This window comes from Rhineura floridana, chromosome 4 (genome assembly GCF_030035675.1).
Source record: "Rhineura floridana isolate rRhiFlo1 chromosome 4, rRhiFlo1.hap2, whole genome shotgun sequence".
NCBI classification, from domain to species: domain Eukaryota; kingdom Metazoa; phylum Chordata; class Lepidosauria; order Squamata; family Rhineuridae; genus Rhineura; species Rhineura floridana.
This window is the reverse complement of record NC_084483.1, coordinates 189,067,639-189,093,886: the sequence shown is the minus strand read 5'-3', so window position 1 is coordinate 189,093,886 and position 26,248 is coordinate 189,067,639. Positions and strand designations below refer to the sequence as shown.

Genomic DNA, 26,248 nt, shown 5'->3' with positions numbered 1-26,248 from the left:
ACCAGTATTCTGATGGCCTTAGGCATCCTGCCAGGTGGAAAGGGGGGAGGAGGGTGACCGTACTTGGGCTCCAGGCCAAAAATAAGCCAGCATTTTATTTATCATGAGACACCAGAGATCTGCAGGTTTATATGGAGTCGAAAGAGAGAGAATGAGAGTGCGTGGATATAGATATATATGAAAATGGAAATGGACTGCCTTCAAGTCAATCTTAATTTATGGCGACCCTATGAATAGGGTTTTCGTGGTAAGAGGTATTCAGAGGGTGAGAAGCAGTGACTGGCCCAAGGTCACCCAGTGAGCTTCATGGCTGTGTGGGGATTTGAACCCTGGTCTCCCAGGTCATAGTCCAGCACTCTAACCACTACACCACACTGGCTCTCATATATATATGCTGCCTGATACTGAGTCAGACCATTGATTCATCTTGCCCAGTATTACCTACAGTGGCTGGTGGCTCCTCCCCAAGCTCTCAGGCAGCCTTTGTTCCTCTGTCTCGTGCATGAGATGCGATGCCACAGGTGGGAGGTGGAACCTTCTACACCCAAAGCGTGTGGTCCGCCAGTTCGCAATGGGCCCTCTAGAAAGGAAAGTACAGTAACTCTGTACGTGCTCTAATAAGGGACTTTCCATTGAGATAATTTCAATGCGTAATAATGTTGAACATCAGCACAAAATTGAGTCTACAGTTTAAATTAGAATATTGTGGGGTGGGGGCATTGTGTGAATGTCACACAAAGGAGCCTGGGTCTAATCTCCTCCCCACACACACGCACCTGAAAGCCGTCCCCACATGATAAGGAAGTTAACAACGCAAAAGTGGTGAGAAGCAGGCCCCCTTCACATCCTTAAATAAACCCTCGCCTTCTTCCACGGAGTAGCACATTGGTAGAGCATCTGCCTTGCATGCAGAAGGTCTCAGGTTCAGTCCCCGGGATTTCCGGGGAGGACTGGTCGAGACCCCTGCCTGAAACCCTGGAGAGCCGTTGCCAGTCAGTGCGGACATTACTGAACTAGATGGCCCAATGGCCTTCCTACGTTTCCGTTTTCAACATAGCACCGCTCTGGTGCCATCCAGGCTGAGGCGAGGAAGGCTGCGCTTCGTCACACGCGTTCCGGGGAGTAAGTCCCCTGTGAAGTCGGCGGAGCTACATGCCCAGCAAACGAGGTGCCTAGAAACAGTGGTGCCGTCGGGGCAAGGCTTCGAGGGAAGAAGCCCGCGGCCCCACTCAGAGGAATGAGCAAGGAATGACAAACGCAGCAAGGCTGGCATACAGCATTTCTAAGTAAGCGAAATAGACGGGTCACTGGGTGACCTTGGGCCAGTAACTGCCTCTCAGCCTCATGAAAACCCTATTCATAGAGTCGCCATAAGTCGGAATCGACTTGAAGGCAGTACATTTACATTTCACCATGTAAACCACGTGTGTGTTTGTGCCTCACGAAGCCATTAAGTCCAGAATCTCACATGATCTAACTGCAGCGCTATCAAGGATGGGGGCATTGCGCACCACGACTACGAGAGGGGGGACATTCCTCGTGCGCACCCGCTTCCCTAGGAGGATCGCGCCTTTCTGTCCCCGATAGCGGCGGCGCTCTCTTTGCGCGTTTCGTTGCGCTTCATCGCCGTCCAGTTGAAGCTCGGTCGGCCGCGCTGCTCCCCCTAGCGGCCGTCGGGTGTAGCTGCAGGTGCCCGCGCCGTCCTTTGTGCGGCGCGGCCCACCCGTGGGGAGTGAACGACAAGCGCGGGATGGAGGGACGGGCACCGCCCGCTCGCCTGCCTGACCAGTCTGCCGTGCCTCGGCAGTACGTGCGTGCGCCGGGGATGGTCCCTCCTGGGCGCCGGCGGCGGGGCTGCACCTGCTGCCGCCGCTATACGCAGGGGCTCTGACGACAGTCGGGGAGTCCACTGAAGAGGGACCGCGTGCCGGGCGAGGGGCGTCCCAGGAGCGAGCCATGGGCGGTGGCAGCGGGGGGCGAGGTCTGGTGGGCGCGCTCAGCTTGTGCCTCAGCCTCTGCTCCTTGGCGCTGCTCGTCACGGCCATCTTCAGCGACCACTGGTACGAGACCGACCCCCGGCGCCACCGCGAGAGCTGCGAGAACCGCGCCGGCAGCGCCCACTCGCCCGAGCAGCGCCACCGCCTTCTGCCGTTGCCGCACTTGCCCTTGCGAGACGCCAAGCGGCGGCTCCCGCGCGGCGGAGGCGCGGAGGCGGCTCCGTCTCCTCGGCCCACCGGCGACCTCCTGCTGCTGGACAACTGGCGAGCCCTCGTGGGGCTCGGGGTGCTGCAGTCCCGGTGCGGCCGCCCGCTCTTCGCCACTTACGCCGGCCTCTGGAGGACATGCTACGTCCTGGGCGTCGACAGGGACCTCGACAGCTTGGTGGAGAGAGGTGAGGAGTCGGGGGGCCGGCGGCAGCTGCTGTTCGCGTCCTCTTCACTTTCCTTCTTCCTCGCCTGCTGGTGGAATGAGTAGAGGGTGCCATAGGTTCCCCCATTACAGGATCACCGTGCAGGACTCCCTTAGTCTCTCCACCGCACCGATGTGGTTCTCTCTCTCTCTCCCCTTCAAGTCACAGCCACCCTTTAGTCGTACCACCCCTCTCAATTCCATGGGCACCCCATTCTGAGACCTCCATGCAGAATCAGGGCACCAATTGCCTTTCAGTACCTTTGACTTCTTGCACCTGTCACTCCCAGTTCACAGCCACCCACACACACTTGTTTTTGTACACAGCCCCCCCCCCCCGTGCCATCTCTGTGCAAAGTCACTTATTTGGCACACAGAATAACTTAATATTGCATTGCCACTTTGATGTCCCCTGGCCTTGTCCTCTTCCATTCCACCGCAGTATTCTGTCATTTGTGGCACCCTATATCACTTCTGGTTATTGTCTTTAAGCTTTCCAGCACACTGTTCCCATGCAGCGCTGTCCCGCAACTCTCCTGCATGTTGGGCTTGGTACGCTCCTCCTCTTCGTCCCATAACCTTAGAAAGGGAAGGGAACAATTAATTGGGAACTGGTAGTGTGCATCAGTGGTAGAGTGCATGGCATAGTGACCACGGATTGCGAGAATACTTAGCCCATTTCCTTAAATAGCCGTGATCCTTCCAGCTTATGCTGGTCCATCATTTCTCAATTCATGGAACACACAAATCACACAGAGGCAGCACATGTTGAATCTGTAATATGGATCTCCATCAACTCCAGTGTGCATGGACAGTGACACTGTGCACTTAGCCCGTTGACAGTGTGCAGAACCAGAAGCTCTCTAGACCCCATTTCTCCTTATCCTTCACATATTGTTCCTTCCTGCCCTCCTCCAATGCTTCTTGTGTGCTTCAGCATAGAACTGTAGATAATGCCTTACATGCACTGATCCACTCTTTGCCACACCATGACACCTTGTTATTGCGTCTCCAATGCCCTCTTCTCTGTCCCAAATCATGCCTTCAATGCATGTCATATAGTTGTTTGTGTGTGTCTTTTGTCCACAAAATGCAAGCAGCCATCCATTGCTACCATTTCTGTTATTGCATCTATGCATCATGCAGGTTCTTGCTTCCCACGAGTACCCTTTTCTTCTTGAAAATGCACTGCAGCCTCTGCACTCACCTCTTAATACAAAGGCACTGTGACCTTCCCTTCACAATAAATGGATACTGTTCAGTGACCTGGCATGCAGAGGCAGCATTCACTCCCCTCACCCACCCCAAGCACACATAAACCATTGACCACCTTTCTGTAGTGGTACGATAGGCCTCTTAAATCAAGAAACTAGCATTTTGACCTTTCTGTAATCCCAGCAGGTAAACCTTAAATGTACTCTCTGTTTGGTGTTTGGTGTTTAGTAGAGAGTGTTTGTGTTAGGCACCCAGATAATCATTCTTATTAGACATCTGATAGTGCTGGGTACAAAAGGCTGTTTGTTTTTTCATCTTCAGTTTTATGAGCTTTAATTTCTGAATGTAAGTTATTGTTAACAACAGCCAAAAAAGAGGGAAGGGGAAAAGGATGAGTGTTTACTTGTGGCCAAAATGTTAGTTCTGCTGGCACAATCCCTCTGACATTTCTCCTTCATTTTCTTCGCTGCTCACTTTCAAAATACGCTGAAACTCCAAATGTAATCCCTCTTTATCCTCTTCTCTGCTGCCATAGGTGTTGCTGTTCCCAGTTGCCTTTTGTCCTTCTCCCCAAATAAACAGCACATGTTGGCAAGACAGGGATGTTCTGATCTGTGTAATCTTAAATATTGGTGAGTTAGCTCTCCAGAAATGAAAGCTGTGTGCTCTAGTGCCACGTTAGTTTCAGAATCAGGTTACATCTTTTTGTCATTATTGCAAGGATAGGAAACCTTTTTCAGACCAAGGGCCATATACCCTTTTGGACAATTTTCCGGGGGCCACATGGCAGTGGTGGGTGGAGCCATAAGCCAGAGTGGGTAGAGCAATGAATATAAACTTAGTTTCTAAACACATTTATGCAACCCTCTCCATCTTCCACCCAGGCAAGCAGGGGGCATTATAAGAGCGCAAGGACACTTTCCAGCAAGGCAGAAACACTCTAGGAGGGTGTGAAGCAGGGCTGGTGAGGCGAATGGGCTGGGGAGAGAGGGTGTGAAGAGGAGTTGTAGTGTGGGGAGTCCCAAGGGACACATATTTTTTATTTTTTAATAATATGTTTTTAACCCTTTTTAAAAGATGTTTTTAAAGCTTTTTTTGTTTTTAACATTGTTTTGTTTTAATGTATTTTAAGGTCTGTTTTTATGATGTTTTAAAGAGTTTTTAGCTTTCTGTTTGCCGCCCTGGGCTCCTGCTGGGAGGAAGGGCGGGATATAAATAAATAAATAAATAGGGAGGCCAGGAGGGCTGCATTTGACCCCTGGGCCTGAGTTTCACCACCTAAAACCACTTCTCACTGGTGTGTGTGTACGCGTGCATGTATTACGTGTTTTAAGGCGGGGCAACCAGCGTGTTACCTTCCAGATGGTGTTAGACTGCAGTTCCCATAATCAGCAAAGATTGGCCATGCTGACTGGGACTGATGGGAGTTGGAGTGCAACAGCATCCGGAGGACCACAGGTTCCCCATCCCTACTCTAAGGAGGGAAAGAAGCATAAAGGCAGCAAAAAAGGACACCTTCTTGTCACCGTAGACAATACATGATGCAGACTGTAACATACTTTTCAAAAGAGACAAGAATCAGAGTGGAACTGGCAGGGGGTAGCAGCAACAGGAGGGGTCATAGCTCAGTGCTAGAGCATCTGTTTTGCATGCAGAAGGTTCCAGGTTCTATCCCTGGCATCTCCAAAAAGGTCTGGGGAAAAGACCCCTGCCTGAAACACTGGACAGCTGTTGCCAGTCAGTGTAGACAGCACTGAGCTAGATGAACCAATGGTCTAACTCGAACAGATCAGCTTCCTATTTCTGAAATGCTATTGACAAGGAAGTTATCAGGAAAGGTAAAATTTCTGTTTGTGTGCCCGTTAGCCAACTGTTTGGGAATAAATAGTTCCATAATTGAAAATGGTATTTCACATAATCTAAATAAATCAACAAGTCAGATCTAAACTTTGGATGTCCATACTTCTGAATTAGCACATTGTTGTTTTTATTTATTTAAATATTTCTTACCTCACTCTTCAGCCGAAAAAGGCTTCCAGGACACTTTACAGTTTAATAAAAATAAATAAATCAGTCCCTGTCCCGAGGCTTAAAAAATAAAAAGACACAATACAAAAGGAAAATGAATATTGAGGGAGAAGGAAATGAGAAAATTCAGATAGCAGTTCTTAGTTGCAAGTCTGGAATGGAAACCATTCAAGGAGAGGAGGAGCCAAAAGTTGTTGGTCTTTCCGCTGTGCTGTGGAGTGACCTTGCAGCCCTTCTCTTCCATTATCCAATGCAGGTGTGGGGAACCTTTGACCCATCAGATGCTGCTGAACTACAACTTCCATCAGCCCCAGTCAGCGTGACCAGTCTTTGTTGATTATGGGAGTTGCAGTCTAACAACATCTGGACGGTAACAGCAAGCATGGCCAATGGGAGCTGTAGTTCAGCAACATCTGGAGGGCCAAAGGTTCTCTAAACCTGGCTTCTCATCAGAGCCAGTGGTGACCCTCCCTCTCTTCTCTTCCTTCCTCTCTATTACATTTTTATCCTCCTGTTTCTCCAAGGAACACAGGGTGGCTTACATGTACCCTGCCCATTTTATCCTCACAACAGCCCTGTGGGGAAGGTGAGGCTGAGAGATAGTGACTAGCCCAAGATTACCCAGTAAGAGCTTCAAGGCTGAATGGGGGATTTAAACCCAAATCCCACCAGTCCTAGTCCATCACTCTAATCACTACACCACACCAGAAGTGCTAAAGCCAAAAATGAGTTTAAATGAAAGGAAAAACTATAATTTTATAGCATCCTGAACAAGATGTGGTAGCCGGTGGAAACTTGCTTTTTGAGACATATGTGAAAACATGTTGGGTTAATGAAGTGGTTAAATGTAACAATGATAAAGAACATCTTCATTTTGCATAGAATATAATGACTGGCCTGAAGGACAAACTGCATGGATGTTTCTTGGAACTCTGAATACACAGAATAATAGGAAATAGTCGTAGAAATAAGAAGTTTACTATGTGATGTGTCAGTGGGTGTGTTTACACATCCTTTCTGTGTGTGACTCCAATAATGGGGGGGAGTAGGGGGTGCCTGATGCAATCTACAAGCCCCATTACTCCCCTCACTTTTATGTTTTGTTAGTGTATGTTACTTGTTTAGTTGGGTTTGCTGTTTACATTTTTTGAGGGTTTTTTTGCATTCATATTGTAAGTGGTCACTAGAAAAGACAATAATGCCAGGAAAAACAGAAGGGAGTAGAAAAAGAGGAAGGCCAAACAAGAGATGGATTGATTCCATAAAGGAAACCATAGACCTGAAATTAGAAGATCTGAACAGGGTGGTTTATAACAGATGCTCTTGGAGGTCACTGATTCATAGGGTCGCCATAAGTCGTAATCGACTTGAAGACACACAACAACAACAAATTGTAAGTGGTGGGAATAAATAAATAAACTGTTGACAAATCATGGTCCCACTCAGGTAGCCTTCCAAAAAAAATCCCAGGGATCCCTGCCTCCTACTCACCTCCCTAGGATTCAAGTGCTTGATTGCACCTGGATACAGCCCTAGATTCCCCACGACTGCCAGAGAGAGAAAGTATAAAATTATGCATGGCATGGAGGAAGAGGAGAGAGGGTAGTTTTTCTCCCTCCCTCCTGGTACTAGAACTCGTGGACATTCAATGAAGCTGAATGTTGGAAGTTTCAGGAAAGACAAAATAAAAGTACTTCTTCACACAGCTCACACTTAAACTATGGAATTCGCTCCCACAAGAGGCAGTGATGGCCACCAACTTGGATGGTTTTAGAAGAGGGTTAGAAAAATTAATGGGGCAGAAAGTTATCAGTGGCTGCTAGCCATGATGACTGTGCTCTGCTTCCATGGTCAGCGGCGGTATGCTTCTGAATACCAGTTGCTGGAAACTGCAGGAGGGGAGAGTGATCTTGTGCTCAGGTCCTGCCTGTGGGCTTTCTATAGGCATCTGGTTGGACACTGTGAAAACAAGTATTTTAAGTGTATGGCTAATTGGTTTTAACATCTTAATAGTTTAATTCTGTTTTAATGCTGATTTTTATATGTTTATATGTTCTTAATGATATGCTTACTTTTATCTGGAAGCCGCCTTGAGTTCCAGTTTGGAAAAAGGGCAATGTATAAAGAAGAAGAAGAAGCTGGACTAGATGGGCCACTGGCCTGATCCAGAAGGCTCTTAGAGAGAGGGAGAGTCAGTATTAGTCTGAAATTTGCATGGGCACAGAACCTCTCAAGAGCCTTAAGTGCACAATGAAAGGAAACCTCTTAGGAATATAAGAAGAACCCTTCTGGATTAGACCAAAGGCTGATCTAGTGTAGCAACCTGTCTCCCACAGTGGCCAACTATTGGAAGCCCACAAGCAGGTAATGAGTGCCATATCCCTGTCCCTCTGTTGTTCTCCAGGAACATGTGTTCAGAGGCTTACTGCCTCTGGTACTGGAGGCAATATATAGCCATAATGGCAAGTAGCCATTGGTAGCCTTACCCTCCATGGATTTGTCTAATCCCCCTTTAAAGGCATCGGAGTTGGTGGCCATCACAAACAAGGTCTTGGGGTAGAACATTCCATGATTTAACTTGTTAGCGCCATTAGTGTGTAGCAGGAGCAGTTTGGATCACAAGAGTGGCTCGCCACTAAGGGCTGTTATCCTCGCAGAATCACTCATATGCAATAAATATGCCAGAAAAAAATGGCATAACCTCCTCTAAAGCTTTTGCACACAATCGGTGTGAACAGGAAGAAGACAGAATAGAGCCAAACTCCAGGGGTTGATACTTCATAACACATTCCTTGACTTGGCTGAGACATTGTTGGCAGCCTAGTGATCCCCAAAAGCTGGCTGAAATGCTAAAACAAAACAAAAATAACTTGCTGTCAGAAATGTATCAAGCCTACATTTGAGAGACAAGGGTCAAGTTGACCCAGGAAATTAGTACCTCTTGGTACCATTCTACTTTTTAAACATTTTATTAATTTGTACTGATTTTTTGCAAAAAAAAGTTGAGATACAAAATTGCAGTGTTTATTCCAGGAAATAATAAATGGTGTTCACTTAACTGGTAATGATACTGATATAAAACAACAGCAACAGCAGCCCTTTTCTCCTTGGATATCAGTCAATTTGTCTATTATTAGTATTAGTATTATTAGTATATTGAATCTATATCCCTCCTGTCCTCCTGAAGGAGCCCAGGATGGCAAACACATCACCCAAACAATTTAACAATAACAATAAAAGCATGCTAAAAACAGTCAAAAACATTCTAAAAAAGTTTACAGTTAAAAACAATCTTTCATCCAGTGATCCCTAGGTTGCCAGGAACAGCCATCAAATGTCTGGGCAAACAGGAATGTTTTCAGATTCGTTCTACAAGTCAATAATGATGAAGACAGATCCACCTCACTGACGAGGGCATTCCACAGATGGAGCCACCAGATTAATCAAATCAGATTAATACATAAATGTAGCTGGATCACCTTTCAGGGAAAGCCTGGGTGAACAGATGAGTTTTAAGCAGGCATCTAAATCCCAGTGCTTGGCATTCCAAAGGGCAGGTGCCACCACACTATATGCCTTGGGTTTAGAGGAGATAGGTTGAACCTTGGGAGCATACATCGCTGCAAAGAGTGTTTCTCCTGAGGCTCAAAGGCAGGGGTATACAAGGTAAGGCATGCCCAAAGGTAACCTGATTCCAAGTTGTTCAGGACTTTATATGCTAATAGCAAGATCATAAACTTGACCTGGTAGCATAGTGCAGCTCTTTCAACACAGGTGTTATGCACTGTTGGTTGGGTACCACTTCAACACTTACACAACAACTTCATAAGCTCATCGAAAAAATCTGGATGAGGGAGGAGATCCCAGAAGACTTTAGGGATGCCATAATTATCACTCTTTTCAAGAAGGGTGATAGAACAGATTGTGGGAACTACCGAGGCATCTGTCTTCTAACTACTGCAGGTAAAATCCTTGGAAGGATCCTCTCAAATCACCTCCTACCTATATCAGAAGACATCCTCCCTGAATCCCAAAATGGTTTCCACCCTTCCAGGGGGACAGTGCACATGATCTTCACTGCATGACAGCTTCAAGAAAAATGCAGGGAGCAAAACCGACCTCTGTATATGGCGTTTATTGATCTGACTGAGGCCTTTGATACTGTAAATCGAACTGCTCTCTGGACCATCCTTCTGAAAATTGGATGCCCTGATAAATTTGTGAATATTTTGCGACTCCTCCATGATAACATGACGGTGACAATTTTGGATAACAATGGCTCTCAAAGTGATCCATTCAAAGTGGGATCAGGCGACAATCAAGGGTGCGTCATTGCTCCGACCTTATTTGCAATTTTCATTTCCATGATTCTACACATTGTTGAGGGGAAACTTCCCACTGGCATGGAAATCACATATCGAACGGATGGAAAGCTTTTTAATCTCAGTAGGCTGAAAGCAAAAAGTAAGGTAATTACAACCTCTGTCATAGAACTTCAATATGCCGATGATAATGTGGTCTCCGCGCATTCAGAGGAAGATCTTTAAACTATCCTAAATGTTTTTGCAGAAGCATATGAAAAGCTTGGCCTGTCGCTTAACATCAAAAAAACCAAAGTGCTTCATCAGCAAGTGCGAACCAATCCCTCTATAGCGCCATCAATCCAGTTTAATGGTGCGGCGCTGGAGAATGTCGATCATTTTTCTTATCTTGGCAGCCATCTCTCTGTAAAAGCTGACATCGACGCTGAAGCATCGTCTGAGCTCTGCGAATGCCGCATTCTCCCGAATGAAGCGTAGAGCGTTCGAGGATCAGGATATTCACAGGGAGACGAAAATGCTTATTTACAAAGCCATTGTACTACCAACCTTACTGTACGCTTGTGAAAAATGGACCATCTATAAACACCACTCCCAACTTTTTGAAAGATTCCACCAACGCTGCCTCTGGAAAATTCTGCAAATTACTTGGGAAGATAGGCAGACTAATGTTAGCGTATTGGAAGAAACAAAGACCACCAGTGTTGAAACAATGATCCTCCAACATCAACTTCGCTGGACCGGCCATGTTGTTCAAATGCCTGATCACCGTCTTCCAAAGCAGCTACTTTACTCCCAACTTAAGGATGGAAAACGGAATATCGGTGGACAGCAAAAGAGGTTTAAAGATGTTCTCAAAGCTAATCTAAAAAAATGTAACATGAGCATCGAGAACTGGGAAGTCTTGGCCCATGAGTGCCCAATTGGAGGTCGGCCATTATCAAAGGTGCTATGGACTTTGAAGAAGCATGAGTACAGGGCGAAAGGGACAAATGAGCTAAGCGGAAGGCATGTCAAGCAAATCCTCATCGTGACCATCTTCCATCTGGAAACCTATGTCCTCACTGTGGGAGGCTGTGTGGATCCAGAATTGGCCTCCACAGTCACTTACGGACCCACTGTTAAAGACCTTACCCTGGAAGACAATCTTACTTGGCCATGAGTGATCGCCAATGAATGAATGAATGACCACTTCAACAGCCTTGCAGCAGCATTCTACATTAACGTTAAATGTGCCTCGCTGTGGTCCCCTCTGTGCACTGCAGTAGTGTAGTGGCAAATTCAGAGGTGAAGTTTATGTGTTAGCTACTGAGAAGAATCTTCTCAGTGTCTGACTCATCTCCTTTCACTCTGATTGGCTGCAATCAGCACAAAAGGACAAGACCTCTTCTCAGTGGCTAAGATGCTCCCTTTTCATGATTTTTGGCCCATGCATAGGGACCTGTCTGGGACCCTGCTCTCAAAAAAGTAATGAGCCTACGACACCACCACCCCACGACCCCAGACAAATACATCGCTGGTGCACTGTGAGATCAGGAGTACATCTCAACCTTATGTACTTCTCCCACTATTCTCAGCATATGTAGAACTGGGCACCTCAACAGAGTAATCTTGTGCATTTGAACATCAGATCTCTTTAGGCCCTATTCTGATGACCACTAAGAGAAGAGGGCCAGTTTCTAAACAAGGGATGAGGAATCTGTGGCTCTTTGGATGTTCTTGGGCTGCAACTCTCATCAGCTCCAGCCAGCATGGGCCAGTGGTCAGGAGAGATAGGAGTTGTAGTCTAGCAACATCTTGAGGGCCTAAGGTTCCCCATCTCTGATCTAAGCAAAAGGGAAACCTTGCATGCAGAGAACCTTATGATACCTAGAGATGTGAAAGCCTGGGGGGGGGGAACTGGGGAGGAAAGCCATATTTTTTTCCAAAATTTTCAGGGGTTTTTTTCCTGGGAAAAGATGGGGGAAAACAGCTTTTTCCTGAATTTTTCCATTTTTTCCAGGCCTTTGCATCTCTAGTGATATGTGGTTTGGACTTTCACTTTTTTATGTGTTGAGGGGAGCGAGGAAGGGAGCAGGGAAGAAGCTTGTGAGCCTCAGCCCTCCATCGATCTCCAGGTTTTGCTTGCTGTCTCTGTTGGGCCATTCAAGACCTACCTGGTGTTCAAAGCCTCAACATCAGAGTTATTTTCATTGCTGTTCATGTCACATGCTAGCAGGCGAAAAACGTATGGGCTTTCCATTCAGGAATCAGTAGTTTATGGCAAGCATATACAAAAGTTCCCGTCACTGGCTGGTCTTCAGACGTAAAGTCCTGTACTTCATAAAGATCTAATCCGTGAGACACTCACTTTGGCTTTTTATACATAAGGACCTATATTGAGATGTGCATGACCGAATCCTTCCCTGTTCCATACCTAAGAAAAAGAGAGAAGGATGGTTTGAATATCATCATTTCATGTATTAGTAATAAGATGAGTGTATTTGTATCCTGGGTGGCCATATCTTCTAACTCTAATTTTTGTTGTATTCTTATTTTTGAAATAAATAAAAAACTTCAAAAAAAAGAAAGGTCAATCCCTTGCCATGTTTCATTGCACAAGCAGGGTAGTTTTAATATTCTCTACCCTCCTTTGGGGCTCTAAGGCTTCTGTGCTTTAGTACTTCATATACACTAGTAAAACCACTGTTATTCCTGTTTATTGAAAAGACACACGCACCTGTATATTCTAGAGTGTGACATTTTGCTTACAGGTGTAAATGAGGTCAGTGTAGGACAGTCAAGTTTGGGAAATTGAGGTTTACGAGGTGGTCGTTTCATTAAAATAGTGAGTTAGGCTGCAATCTAATAATGCTTTCCTGGGAGTAAGTCCCATTGAACCCAATGGAGCTTACTTCTGAGTAGACATGTATAGGATTGCAGTTTTAGGCTGTAAGCTCAATGCCTGGGGCGAGGGAGAAAAAGGGATAAGATATCCCATTAATAGCTCAATTAATTTTTGAAAAGTGAAAAAATTGTGAATTTTTTGATGTATAGTAGTTTCATAGAATCATAGTAGAGTTGGAAGGGACCTACAAGGCCATCAAGTCCAACCCCCTGCTCAATGCAGGCATCCAAATCAGAGCATTCCTGACAGATGGCTGTCCAGCTGCCTCTTGAATGCCTCCCATGTCGGAGAGCCCACTACCTCTCTAGGTAATTGGTTCTATTGTCATATGGCTCTAACACTTAGGAAGTTTTTCCTGATTCATTTAAGGAGCTTGCCCAAGTCTACCCAATGAATTTCACAGCTTACAGATTGAAAATTGGCTTCCCTGCATCCAACTCAATGCTCTAGCCTAGGGATCAGCAATTGGAGACCCTAGGGCCAAATTCAGGTATTTGGTTCCCCCCACCCCTACAGTTGTCAACGTTATAAGAAATATGCAGAAGAAGCAATGGCTGTGGGCAGTGAAACTTCCTAGCAGCCTACTTTGGGTGACCACCTCTTCTCTCTTGACTCTCCAAAGTGACTTTTCCATAAAATTTGTTGCTGATTTGTAGCTGCCATGGTTCGGTGGCAGAGCATCCGCTTTGCCTGCAGAAGGTCCCAGGTTCAATCCCCAGCAGCTCCAGGTAGGGCTGGGAATATCCCATCTGAATTCCTGGGGAGCCACTGCAAGTCAGCGTAGATCATTCTGAGCTAGATGGATCAATGGTCTGACTCGGTTTAAGGCAGCGTCCTGTGTTCCTGTGAATTGCCTTGGCAACCACATCCAGTTGCCAAGTGACATTTTATTCAAAACTGTTTTACCTAACATTAATTCTAATACTGTACAACAGTCTTCCCTAACCTAATGTCTTCCAGATGTTTTGGATTGTAATTCCCATCAGTCCCAACAAGCATGGTCAATGATCAGGGATGATGGGAACTGTAGTCCAAAACCAGGGCTGGCCCAGTCATGACACAGAATGAGACAATTGTCTCAGGTGGTGGGCATGGAAGGGTGATGAAATGGCACTCCTCTCGTGGCGCCCTATGCACTTTCCTCATTATTGGCCAACTGGCCCACTCGCCTACCAGCCCTCCTGCTAACACCAGTGCCACAGGCTAGCCAGCCACTGGTGAGGCAGAGCTTTCCACCACCCCCTCCACCTCCTCCCTGCCTTGTTCTAAGGAATGGCCAAGGGGGATGGATCCTACCTCAGAGTGAGGCATTCCGGGCAGGTGGCCAGGAGAGAGCTGTGATAGCTAGAAATTCTGTCTAAACTTTGTAAAAAATAAATAAAGTAACTTCCCCCCTGCCCAAGTTTAAACAGGCTTTTTATCCGCAGGCACTCTTCCAGCCACCTTGCCCAGAATGCCTCTCTCAGAGGAAGGATTCCCCCTCCAACCATTCCTCAGAGCAAGGCAGGGAGGAGGTGTAGGAGGTGGCAGTAGTGAAAACTGCCACAACTTATGTGATAGCAGCACAACAAGAAAAGAAAGACAAGAAATGAGAGGTGAAGGAGGAATACTGTGAGGGGTGGAGGGAGGAAAGGGAGTGGGAGGCAGTGGGAGGGGAGTGTAGGTGTGTAGGCAACATCTCTTTTGTTGACCCTGGCCAAAACATCTGGAGGATCCCACATTAGGGAAGGCAGCTGTGTAAATACATAATGAACTTTAAGTACTTTAAATTATCCTACTAAGCAATATATAGCACACTCTTCCAGGAAATCCCAAATGGTGAGGTGTGGTCTATCATGGGATCCCTGTTGGTAGGTCAGCCTAGGGGTGCTATAGATAGGCAGTGTGGCTGAAGAACACAAAAGGCCAGATCAGACTTGGAGACCACTGCTTGATGGTTCAATTTGGGTTCAGTTTTTCCTGTTCCATTGTTCTCACACATCATGTCAAGGAGAAACCTGTAACCATAATGCTTTCCTTTAAAAACCCAATAATAAAATTAAGTGATGCATTTATAATTCTATCGAGAGGCAGCTGGACAGCCACCTGTCAGGTATGCATTAACTTGGATTCCTGCATTGAGCAGGAGGTTGGGCTTGATGTCCTTATAGGCCCCTTCCAACTCTATGACTCTGTGATTCTTTATGTTTCTTACTGGGTTTCTAACATGTAGGTATTTTTACTGGGCTTTCAGAGAAAATTATTACAGTTGCAATCTTTTCCTTAGCATGATGCGTGGCATATCACAGCAGTTGAAGCACAAGAAAACAATCTTCTTAATAAAATGTTTCAGTGCAGTGCCCCCAAAAATGCAAACATGCATTCAGTAGATTGTCTTGAGAATTGGGTTATAAATTATTTTAATTGTGCTGGGCAAACAGAAATGGGGAAGTTTGTGTCAGCCTCAGTCAAGGGATGTACTTCTCTATTAGTAGCAAAATGTAAAAATAGATACTGCTTTAAGTGCTTTCATTATCATAATCAGCAGAATCATTATGACATTTCACTGCTGCTTTCTCTGTGGAGAACATTAATATTTATATCCAGCTACACCATACAGCAGGAGAAAATACCTTCCTTTCAATACATGCCGCGGTGTCTCAGCCTTCCATGCCTCTGATAATATCCCAAATATCATTTTGCATTCTGCAGCAATGACTCTTCTCAGCAAAGCATGGCCAGAATGGTCACTTGGTGTAAATCTGCATATCTCCAGGCTTAGCCTATCTATTGGACAAATGGGATATGTATCCAAGGCAGTAGTGACCAACTTGTGCTGCTATATTTGATAGGCGAGCAGGCTTTAACCATGTCAAGCATTTGCCTGGTTCTAAAGAAGATAAATGAGTTCATCTCCAGTTTTAGGTGCAATGGGCTGTACAGTAACTTCTAGTTGTGAAAGCCAATTCTCATGTTACGACCACCAAGTGTGACTGAGTGGTGGGGCTCCACAAGGGATGGAGTATGATATTGTGAGCTATTAACAACATAGGAAACTGCCTAATACCTTGGTCCATTTAGATCAGCATTGTCTACACGGATGGCAATGGCTCCCCAGGATTTCAGTCATGGATTTCTCCCAGTCCTTATTTGGAGATGCCAGGCTTTGAACTTGGGACCTCCTGCATGCAAAGTGAGTGCTCTACCCATTGAGCTATGGCCCTTCCCCACCACATGGATCAACCTAATCATGTGGAAACACTCCAAATGGCATCAGCAGCTGCCAGAAGTATATGGCATTTACTTTTTCAGTCCAGGGCTAAACAGTTTACAAATACTAAGGTTCCCCAATGCAAAGCCACCACCAATGTTGAAGTGCTTAGTGTCAAGCTTCATGTGAGGGCTACAATTTTGAATCAGTCATTTGTAGGGGCAAGGAAGAGGAAAGGAGAGGGAAGAAAGGGAAAGAAGTCAGGCTGTTGCTGGAGACCACAGAAGGGGAGAGTGCTGTTGCACTGAGATCCTGCTTGCAGGCTTCCTTTTGGGGCATCTGCAAGAACAGGATGTTGGACTAGATGGACCACTGGCTGGATTCCATAGTTTAACTATGTACTGTGTGAATAAGTACTTTTCTTTTGTCTGTCTGGAATCTTCCGACACTGAGCTTCATTGAATGTCCACGAGTTCTAGTGTTATGAAAAAGAGAGAAAAACTTTTCTCTATTCACTTTCTCTGTGCTATGCGTATACACTTCTATCATGCCTTACCTCTTACTTGCCTTTTCTCTAAACTAACCCCCCCCATGCTGCATCCTTTCCTCATAGGGGAGTCACTCCATCCCCTTGATCATTCTGGTTGCCCTTTTCGGAACCTTTTCCAACTCTACAATATCCTTTTTGACGTTAGGCGACCAGAACTGTACACAGTGTTCCAAATAAGGCTACACCATAGATTTATACAATGGCGTTACTATCTTGGCAGTTTTATTTTCAGTACCTTTCCTAATGATCCCTAGCATGGAATTTGCCTTTTTCACATGTGCCGCACACTGGGTCGACATCTTCATTGAGTTTCTTAGTTGGTAATGGCCAGTTGTGCTGGTTAGCTATTGAGCACTTTGCTCCTGCAGACTTCATGGAGAGCTGATGGAGCTTTCAGCATTATGCAAAACGGAAAGAACACATCATGCAAATGAAATGAATCATCAAGATCTTGCAAAGCAGAGAGAGTGGTGTGATTCCTGTAGGGCCATGTCTCTGTTCAGAGCATCATCCAGCCAAGATGGGGCATTGCCATATAATACCATGCCCGTAGCAACTCTGGAAGGCATTTGTGCTGCTACCACAATGTCTCTGGGAGTCCTCAGGAGTAGTGCAATTGCCATGCATTTGAGCAAGGTACATCACATGCTCCTTCAGGGGGTTGTGTGTTTGTAGATGAAAGCACTGTCAGGCAGTGTTAGAGATCTGCCAGTCCAGGAAAAAACTGCTGGGAAAATCAGAAGGCAGGGAAAAATTGTTTTCCAGCTCCCACATTTTTTCTGCATAGCCTAAACATAAAGTAAAGTTTTGATATTTATTAAAAGTCCAAACTAATTTTAAAGTCATTTTAAATATTAATATTTCCTCCGTTCAGATTTTCATAATAGAAAAGCCAGTGTAGTGTAGTGGTTAGAGTGTCAGACTGGGACCTGGAAAGACCAGTGTCCAAATCCCTGCTTGGCCATGTAGGGAGACCTTGGGCCGTTTGCTGTCTCTCAGCCTAACCTAACTCACAGGGTTGTTGTGAGGATAAAATTGGGAGGAGGAGAATCATATTTAGATGCCGCCTTCAGCTCCTTGGAGGAAAGGCGGGATATACATTTAATAATTAATTAAGCACAGCCTTTTAAGAAATTGGCATGATAAAAAAGAACCAATTTGTATTAAAACATATCCATGTTATTATAGCCTCTTGTCAGTTTGTCTTTTTCCCACTCAACCTTTGATTCCTCTTATTTGTTGTGCATTGAATGTCTTATCTCCTCTGACTGGTTGTGACTCTCCAAGCAAGGATCTTTCCACAGCTGCCTACCTACAGTCCTTTTTAACAGTAAGTACACCAGTGTGGTGTAGTGGTTAGAGTGTTGGACTATGACCTGGGAGCCCAGGGTTCAAATCCCCAAACAGCCGTGAAGCTCCCTGGGTGACCTTGGGTACCTCTCAGCCTCAGAGGAAGGCAATGGTAGACCCCTCTGAATACCGCTTACCATGAAAACCCTATTCATAGGGTCGCCATAGGTCGGAATTGACTTGAAGGCAGTTCATTTTGTTTTTTCACCAGGGAGTCAACCTGGGATCTTCTGCATGCAAGGCCTGTGCTCGATAAACAATAGCTATCTCCCCAAGGCTCAGCTATGTATTTTGGTCATTGCCAGAAATTACATTTAAAAGTCGAATAAAAAGGTAGTGAAATTATGTGATCTAGCTGCCCTTTCTGGCCTTGTGTGAGAGCCATTAACTATACTTGGAACAAGGATGCTTCCAGACAACCTCTTTATTGAGCATTTATCCTGATTTGCTTGCAGGGAGATTAGGTGATGTTGGCTATTTAATGAGCATTCCTTCTGATTTGTTTGCAAGAAAGTTAGATGACACTGAATCAAAGCAAGTGTTGTCTTGCACTTTCTAGAACATTCCCTCTTCACTTTGCTTATTGCAAAAAAATCCAGTCTTTGGGGAAAATGGGTTTGTTGCGCAAGACCTCCTCACAATCTAAAATTGTGCAACCTGAATTTGCTGGTGTTATGACTGATTTCTGCCCGAAAATAGCAATAGTCTGGAAGCATCCAGAGTCCTGGATGATATGATTTTCCCCCTCCTTCTTTTAGAGGCTTTGTGACAAAACCTGTTGAGTGTTCTTGAGGGACCTCTCCTCCTCCCATCTCAATTTTATTGTCAATCCTTTAGTCTTTACCCACCTTCTTTTCATTTCATTCTTCCCAGGGTTTGGCTAATTGCTTACAAGTCAGAGAGGAGAGAGAGTGGGTATGGCTTGTGGATGGGTTTCCTGCATTAACTGAAGTGGTTCTCACCCCTCACACATCCTGAGAAACCCAGACTTCCATTTGCACAGCTAATCTGCATGAGTGTATTCATGTGAATCATGGTGCTCAAGCAGCCCTACTGAACTGGCTGGATGCATTTATTTTTTAAGCAGATAAGGATGTAGAATCCTCATCTGGGGTTGTGAAGTGAATTAGTTTATTTATTTAATATATTTATATACCGCTTAATACTTAACACAGTCTCTTTGCAATATACAAAATAACAATTACAATATGTATATATAACAACGAAACTGAGAAGCTACAATACAGTGCAACAAAACAATACAATCTCAAAAAGGATATTATAGAGTTAGAAAAGGTTCAGAAGAGGGCAACCAGAATGATCAAGGGGATGGAGCGACTCCCTTATGAGGAAAGGTTGCAGCATTTGGGGCTTTTTAGTTTAGAGAAAAGGTGGGTCAGAGGAGACATGATAGAAGTGTATAAAATTATGCATGACATTGAGAAAGTGGATAGAGAAAAGTTCTTCTCCCTCTCTCATAATACTAGAACTCGTGGACATTCAAAGAAGCTCAATGTTGGAAGATTTAGGACAGACAAAAGGAAGTACTTCTTTACTCAGCGCGTAGTTAAACTATGGAATTTGCTCCCACAAGATGCAGTAATGGCCACCAGCTTGGATGGCTTTAAAAGAAGATTAGACAAATTCATGAAGGACAGGGCTATCAATGGCTACTAGCCGTGATGGCTGTGCTCTGCCACCCTAGTCAGAGGCAGCATGTTTCTGAAAACCAGTTGCCGGAAGCCTCAGGAGGGGAGAGTGTTCTTGCACTCGGGTCCTGCTTGCGGGCTTCCCCCAGGCACCTGGTTGGCCACTGTGAGAACAGGATGCTGGACTAGATGGGCCACTGGCCTGATCCAGCAGGCTCTTCTTATGTTCTTATGTTCATAGCAACACATTTTGAAACATCTTTTCGAGTCAGGGGTCTCTTCCCTCTTCAGCCTCCCTCTTGCTAAGGCACATCTTGATACATCCTATTGAAAAGATAAAGATTTTTGTGGGGTGGGGGAATTGACCTCCTTTGAACTCTGTTCTCCCAAACTGCTCCCCCTTTGCTTGCAGATAATTAACAACAGATTGCTCAGTGCTGAAGAGCCCTCCCCCCCATCCATCCCTCTTCAACGGAATTTGTTCAGTATTTCTGCCCTTTCCTTCATAAAGGTATCACTCAGAGATGCACGGCAATCAAGTACCACTTTGCTCCACTGATGCGCTTACGCAACATCCCATTCAATTTAACCAAGACTATCCAGCAAGACGAATGGCACCTGTTACGTAAGTACTTATGTATTCAAGTTGTGCAAAGGATCTTCCTAATGTGATGCTAAATACTATGATTTACCCATTATAACAGCCACAAAACATGGCAGCTCAGGTTAGGAAATGTTGCACATTATCTTGCAAAACTAGCTAGCCATTCAGTATGTAATTTAATAGAAAATGACTGAAAAGGGTGTAGGAAATTTCCCCTCTGGTCCATAGCCAATAACCTATGCAAAATAAAGAACCTATTTAATTTTATAAACACAGTCCTGCACAGTTTTGTTAAATGTCATTGTGTTATAGTAAAGGGGGGGGGAGAGAAGAAAGTGGACAGGAACAACAAATTTACACTTTCCAGGGCAGCAGTTGTAAAGAGAGAGAGAGAGAATCTGTGATAACTACTTGTATGTCATAAATGATAATCTATAAATCAAAGGCAAAAAAGAAGAAAAAAACAGCTGCACAGATGGATATTGCTCCCAATACATTTCAAGGAAGTTCTTTTGTCAAGGGATTTTTAATGCTTGATGGAAACTGCTTTGGTGTGCCGCAGCAGCAGAAAAATGCATGGCTTACATTTTTGTTGCTAGTGGACATGTACAATTCTATATATACTTATTCAGTTTAATTCTGTGTATGCTTATTCAGAAGTAAGTCCCACAAGGTTCAGAGTGGCTTATTCTCAGAAACATGAGCATATGATTAGAACGGTCTTTGCCATCTTGGTGGCCTCCAGATGTTTTGGACTACAACTTCCATCAGTTCCAGCCAGCATAGCATGGCCAAAGGGCACCAAGTTGGCCAAAACTGGATTAGAGCTTTTAATAGAAATTTTAATTTCTGCTGCTGGTGCTAATTTCATCTCCTCCTCTTTCACTTCTGGAAACAGATCTAAGAAGAATCACAGCAGGTTTTCTTGGGATGGCAGCAGCTGTTCTTCTCTGTGGGTGCATCGTAACGACAGTCAGTTTCTTTTGGGAGGAAAGCCTCACACAGCACGTTGCTGGCCTCCTTTTCCTTATGTCAGGTACCATTTCACCTCCGCCTGCTAATGTCTTTCTTCAGAAGACTTGTAGAATTACCAGTAAACCCTCTTGTCCCATTGCAAGTACTTATGCACTTCCGGCATTCTGAAAGACAAGAGTGCTCAGAGAAGGAAACAAAAAGCAAGCACATTGGTCTGTACAATGTACACATTTGTACATTATTTATTTATTTATTATTTGATTTCTATCCTGTCCTTCCTCCCAGCAGGAGCCCAGGGCGGCATTATGCTACACCAAGCCATGGCTTAGCGTGAATGTGTGAATATGCAAGCTCTGGGAGATTGCAGTTGCTGTGTTCCTGCCCTGGTTGTGCTGCTGGTGTGGTGTGCTGAGCTAAGCCATGGCTTGGTTTAGCATGTTGTCTGAACCTAGCCTCATGGTTTAGCTCTCTCCAGACTAACTGTGGGCTGTAAACAGGTTCTCTGCTTTATGGCTCGTTGTTTGAGAGAGCTAAGCTACAAGCCCGGGTTCAAATAATATGCTAAGCCAAACCAGCAGCACGACCAAGGAGAAGCAAAGCTGCCATGATCTCCTCTCCTGAAGACCATACACTTACACATTTGCATTAAGCCATTGTTAGCTTAGCATGGTGTCCATGCCAGGCCAATATGTTTGTTTCTCCTCTCTACAAGCCTGCATGTTTGTGCTAAGGCATAATTTGGCTTAGTGTGATGTGCAAAGCAGACCAGCATCTGTTTTGCGTCCCAATTCCTTTTACTGAGGTTTACATGGCAAACACAATTGCAGCGGGCACACCAATATGATACTGGGATTCCTTGAAGGAAACAGATAAAATGTGAACAATTGTCATGGCTTTTTTGTTTAAACATCAGTGAACATGTAGCAAGGAACCTCAGTCCAGTCAGAGTTCCCAGGTGCAGGTATATTCATGCTTAAAGACAGGTGTATGATCCCTGCACTGTATTGGGTCTAACTTCAACTGCCATACACACCACCATAGATCCCTAATACAGTGCCCCTTTTTGTGGGTATTTAAACTGTAGACCACTTTTGGAGATGGTCTTGGCTGAAAATATAATAAATAATCTTGGATTAGGCCAAAGGTCCATCTACTCCAGAATCCTGTTGTCACAGTAGCCAACCAGATACCCACAGGCCTCCAAGAGATCTTCTGTATCTTTAAAAGTTGGGCAGGGGGAAGGGAGAATTCCACCTTGTGGTTTTTCCCATTACAGTGTTGCAAGAACACCTGCACTTGGCTGACTTTCTCTTCTCCTAAAGATACAGGATCAGTCTCAGGCCAAGAACCTGGCAACCCTACTCAGGAGGTTGTGGGGGAGATGTGTGTGTCCCCCCTTTGCACATAATTCTGGTTCATCTCAGCTTTCTTTTGTTAGTGCTTTCACATGATACACAAAGCTGTGCTTACTTTTGTGATGCTTGCTGACACCTTGGACCTGGAAATGGCAAGATTTTTCAGCGTTTCCTTCTCCTTGAAAAACAGTCATAATATTTTGCATTGATTTCCTACTATTCTCCTGCTTCAAAAAAGTTTCTCATTCAGGCAGAAACAAAAATGACATTTTGAGGGGGTGGAAGTCTTACAGTGTTGCAAATTGCTGAAAGCTGAAAGAATGGAAAGACAGTGGAGGGGCTTGGTTCCCCTTCTCTGCCCATACCTCTTTAGAGCAGGCATAGGGAGCTTTTCTGACCTGGCGGGCCTGATTTTTATCTCCCCACCCCACTAGCATGACATTCATTAGGTGATTGACACCTGCCCAAAGCTGGCCCACAGGGGTGGGGAGCACAATGTTTCCCAAATGCCTGGCAAGCAATCGATTGTTGGGCATTTAGAAAGTGTTGTGGACAAGGCTGAGCAAGCTTTGCAAGCCCTGTGCTTGGCACTTGGGAAAGACTGAGCATAGGTTTTGCAAAGCACTTTGCTCAGCACTTCCCAAATGCCCGACAATCAGCTGATTGTTGGGCATTTGGGAAGTGATGCCTAAAGCACATAGAATCATAGATTAGTAGAGTTGGAAGGGGCCTATAAGGCCATCAAGTCCAACCCCCTGCTCAGTGCAGGAACTCAAATCAAAGCATTCCCAACAGATTGCTGTCCACCTGCCTCTTGAATGCCTCCAACATTGGAGAGCCCACTACCTCTCTAGGTAATTGGTTCCATTGTCGTATGGCTCTAACACAGTCTTTCCCAACCAGTGTGCCTCCAGATGTTGTTGGACCACAACTCCCATCAGCCTCAGCCAGCATTGCCACTGGTCAGGAAAGATGGGAATTGTGGTCCAACAACATCTGGAGGCACACTGGTTGGGAAAGGCTGCTCTAACAGTTAGGAAGTATTTCCTGATGTTCAGTCGAAATCTGGCTTTCTGCAGCTTGAGCCCATTATTCCATGTCCTGCACTCTGGGATGATCAAGTAGAGATCCCGACCCTCTGTGTGATAACCTTTCATGTACTTGAAGAGTGCTGTCATATCTCCCCTCAGTCTTCTCTTCTCCAGACTAAACATGCCCAGTTCTTTCAGTCTCTCTTCATAAGGTTTTGTTTCCAGTCCCCTGATCATCCTTGTTGCCCTTCTCTGAACCTGTTCCAGTTTGTCCACATCCTTCTTGAAGTGCGGAGACCAGAACTGGACACAGTATTCAAGATGAGGCCTAACCAGTGCTGAATAGAGGGGAACTAATACTTCATACAATTTGGAAATTATACTTCTGTTATGCAGCCTAATATAGCATTTGCCTTTTTTGCAGCCACATTGCACTGTTGGCTCATATTCAGCTTGTGATCAACGACAATTCCAAGATCCTTCGCACATGTCATATTGCTGAGCCAAGTATCCTCCATCTTATAACTGTGCATTTGGTTTCTTTTTCCTAAGTGTAGAACTTTGCATTTCTCCCTGTTGAATTTCATTCTGTTGTTTTCAGCCCAATGCTCCAGCCTATCAAGGTCCCTTTGAATTTTGTTTCTGTCTTCCACGGTATTAGCTGTGCCTCTCAATTTTGTATCATCTGCAAATTTGATAAATATGCTCTGTACCTTCTCATCCAAGTCATTAATAAAAATGTTGAAGAGCACTGGGCCTAGGACCAAGCCCTGTGGTACCCCACTCGTTACTTCCGCCCAGTTTGAGAAGGAACCATAGATAAGCACTCTTTGAGTATGATTTTGGAGCCAACTGTGGATCCACCTAATAGTTGTTCCATCCTGCCCACATTTAGCTAGCTTGCTAATCAGAATATCATGGGGCACTTTGTCAAAAGCTTTGCTGAAGTTGAGATATATTATGTCCACAGCATTCTCACCGTCTACAATGGAGGTTACCCAATCAAAAAATGAGGTAAGATTAGTTTGGCAGGATTTGTTCTTCATAAATCCATGTTGGCTCCTAATGATCACTGCATTGTTTTCAAGGTGCCTACAGATTGACTGCTTTATAATCTGCTCCAGAGTTTTTTCAGGGATTGATGTTAGGCTGACTGGTCTGTAGTTCCCCAGTTCCTCCTTTTTGAAGATAGGGACAACATTAGCTCTCCTCCAGTCATCCAGCACTTCACCAGTCCTCCACGATTTCGCAAAGAGAATAGACAGTGGTTCTGAGAGTTTTTCAGCCAGTTCCTTCAATACTCTAGAATGCAGTTTATCAGGCCTTGCTGATTTGAACTCATTCAAAGTGATTAGGTATTCCTTGACCATTTGTCTATCAATCTCAGGCTCCAATCCTGCCTCTTCTACTTCATGTTTCCTGGGAGGGTCATAGACCCTTTTTTGGGAGAAGGCTGAACCAAAGTAGGAATTGAGCACTTCTGCCTTTTCTTTGTCATCTGGTTTAGAGGTCAGAGGCTTCCCACTCCTGCTTTAGAGACTGTCCAACACTGGAGGCAGCTGGACAGCCATCTGTCAGGTATGCTTTAACTTGGATTCCTGCACTGAGCAGGGGATTGGACTTGATGGCCTTATAGGCCCCTTCCAACTCCACTATTTGATTATTCTACATCCCACATATTGAAAAACATTACAATTCATATTTTTCCTCTAAACGAGAAAATCAGATATTGAAAAATTAAATGAAAATGAGGTTTTAATGATTCCCAAGCCCCAATAAATTGAAATAGACATGCCAATCCATTGTAGTCCTACTTTTAAAAGTTGTTTACACATGACCAGTTGTGGCAAAATGTACAACACCCTACATGTTCCATTGAAAACTCTGAAATGTGGATTGGCAGGATCCATACTTAGTGGCTCATTCTGATGTCCCACCTCACTAAACCTTTTAGTGTGGCAATAAGCATGCAGATATGGTGATTCAAAAGACATTGCGTACTTGCACTTTCAAAAAAGCTTTTGGTAACACTCCTCACCAAAGACTAACAAGCAAATCTAACCGTAATGGGATTAGAGGAGGGGTCCTCTTATGGATGGTGACTGGCTAAAGAACAGGAAATGGAGAGTAGAAATACATGGACAGTTCCTACAAGGGAAGTTTGCAAGAAGTGGGATCTCACAAGAGCTTGTATTAGGACCAGTGCCTTTTAACTTGTTCGTGAATTATTTGAAGTTAGGAGGTAAACAGTGAGGTGGCCAAGTTTGCTGATGATACCAAACTGTCCAGGTTGGTAAGAATAAAAAGGGGTTGTGAAAACTTCTAAAAGGACCTCTTCAGACTAACATTAAAATGGCAGAAGTGATTCAGTGTAAGTAAACATAAAGCAATACACATTGGGGCAACAAATCCTAACGGCACATATACACTGATGGGAGCTAAGAGAACTTGGGGTCATGGTGGATAGCTCAGTGAAAACACGGAGTTGGTATGTGACAACTATGAAAAACATTAATTCCAGGTTAGGGATCATTAGGAAAGGTACTGAAAATAAAACTGCCTTTTCTATTGTGTGTGTACTTCCTGATACGCACTAGGAAAGCTTGCTTAGCTGGATCAGGGTGCCCAGATTGAAAGCCACTGGAGACAATCCTACCGAAGCATGTGGATTTCAATGGGAGGTTAA

The 26,248-nt window shown here is 44.8% G+C and overlaps 1 protein-coding gene across 6 annotated transcripts in view; it reads left to right on the top strand.

Moving 5' to 3' along the window:
- TMEM178A (transmembrane protein 178A) overlaps positions 1-26,248 on the top strand; it is a 36,539-nt gene that overhangs the window by 9,489 nt on the left and 802 nt on the right. The window contains exons 1-4 of one of the 6 annotated variants that reach the window (XM_061625559.1): positions 1,733-2,392; positions 17,890-17,928; positions 20,109-20,222; positions 21,100-21,237. In XM_061625559.1, coding sequence (XP_061481543.1) covers positions 1,957-2,392; positions 17,890-17,928; positions 20,109-20,222; positions 21,100-21,237 — 727 coding nt within the window. In that variant the 5' untranslated portion in view covers positions 1,733-1,956. Of the gene's footprint in view, positions 1-1,726; positions 2,393-17,885; positions 17,929-18,177; positions 18,282-20,108; positions 20,223-21,099; positions 21,238-26,248 lie in introns of those variants that run through there. The other 5 variants (XM_061625561.1, XM_061625562.1, XM_061625560.1 and 2 more) reach the window with 5 other exon arrangements.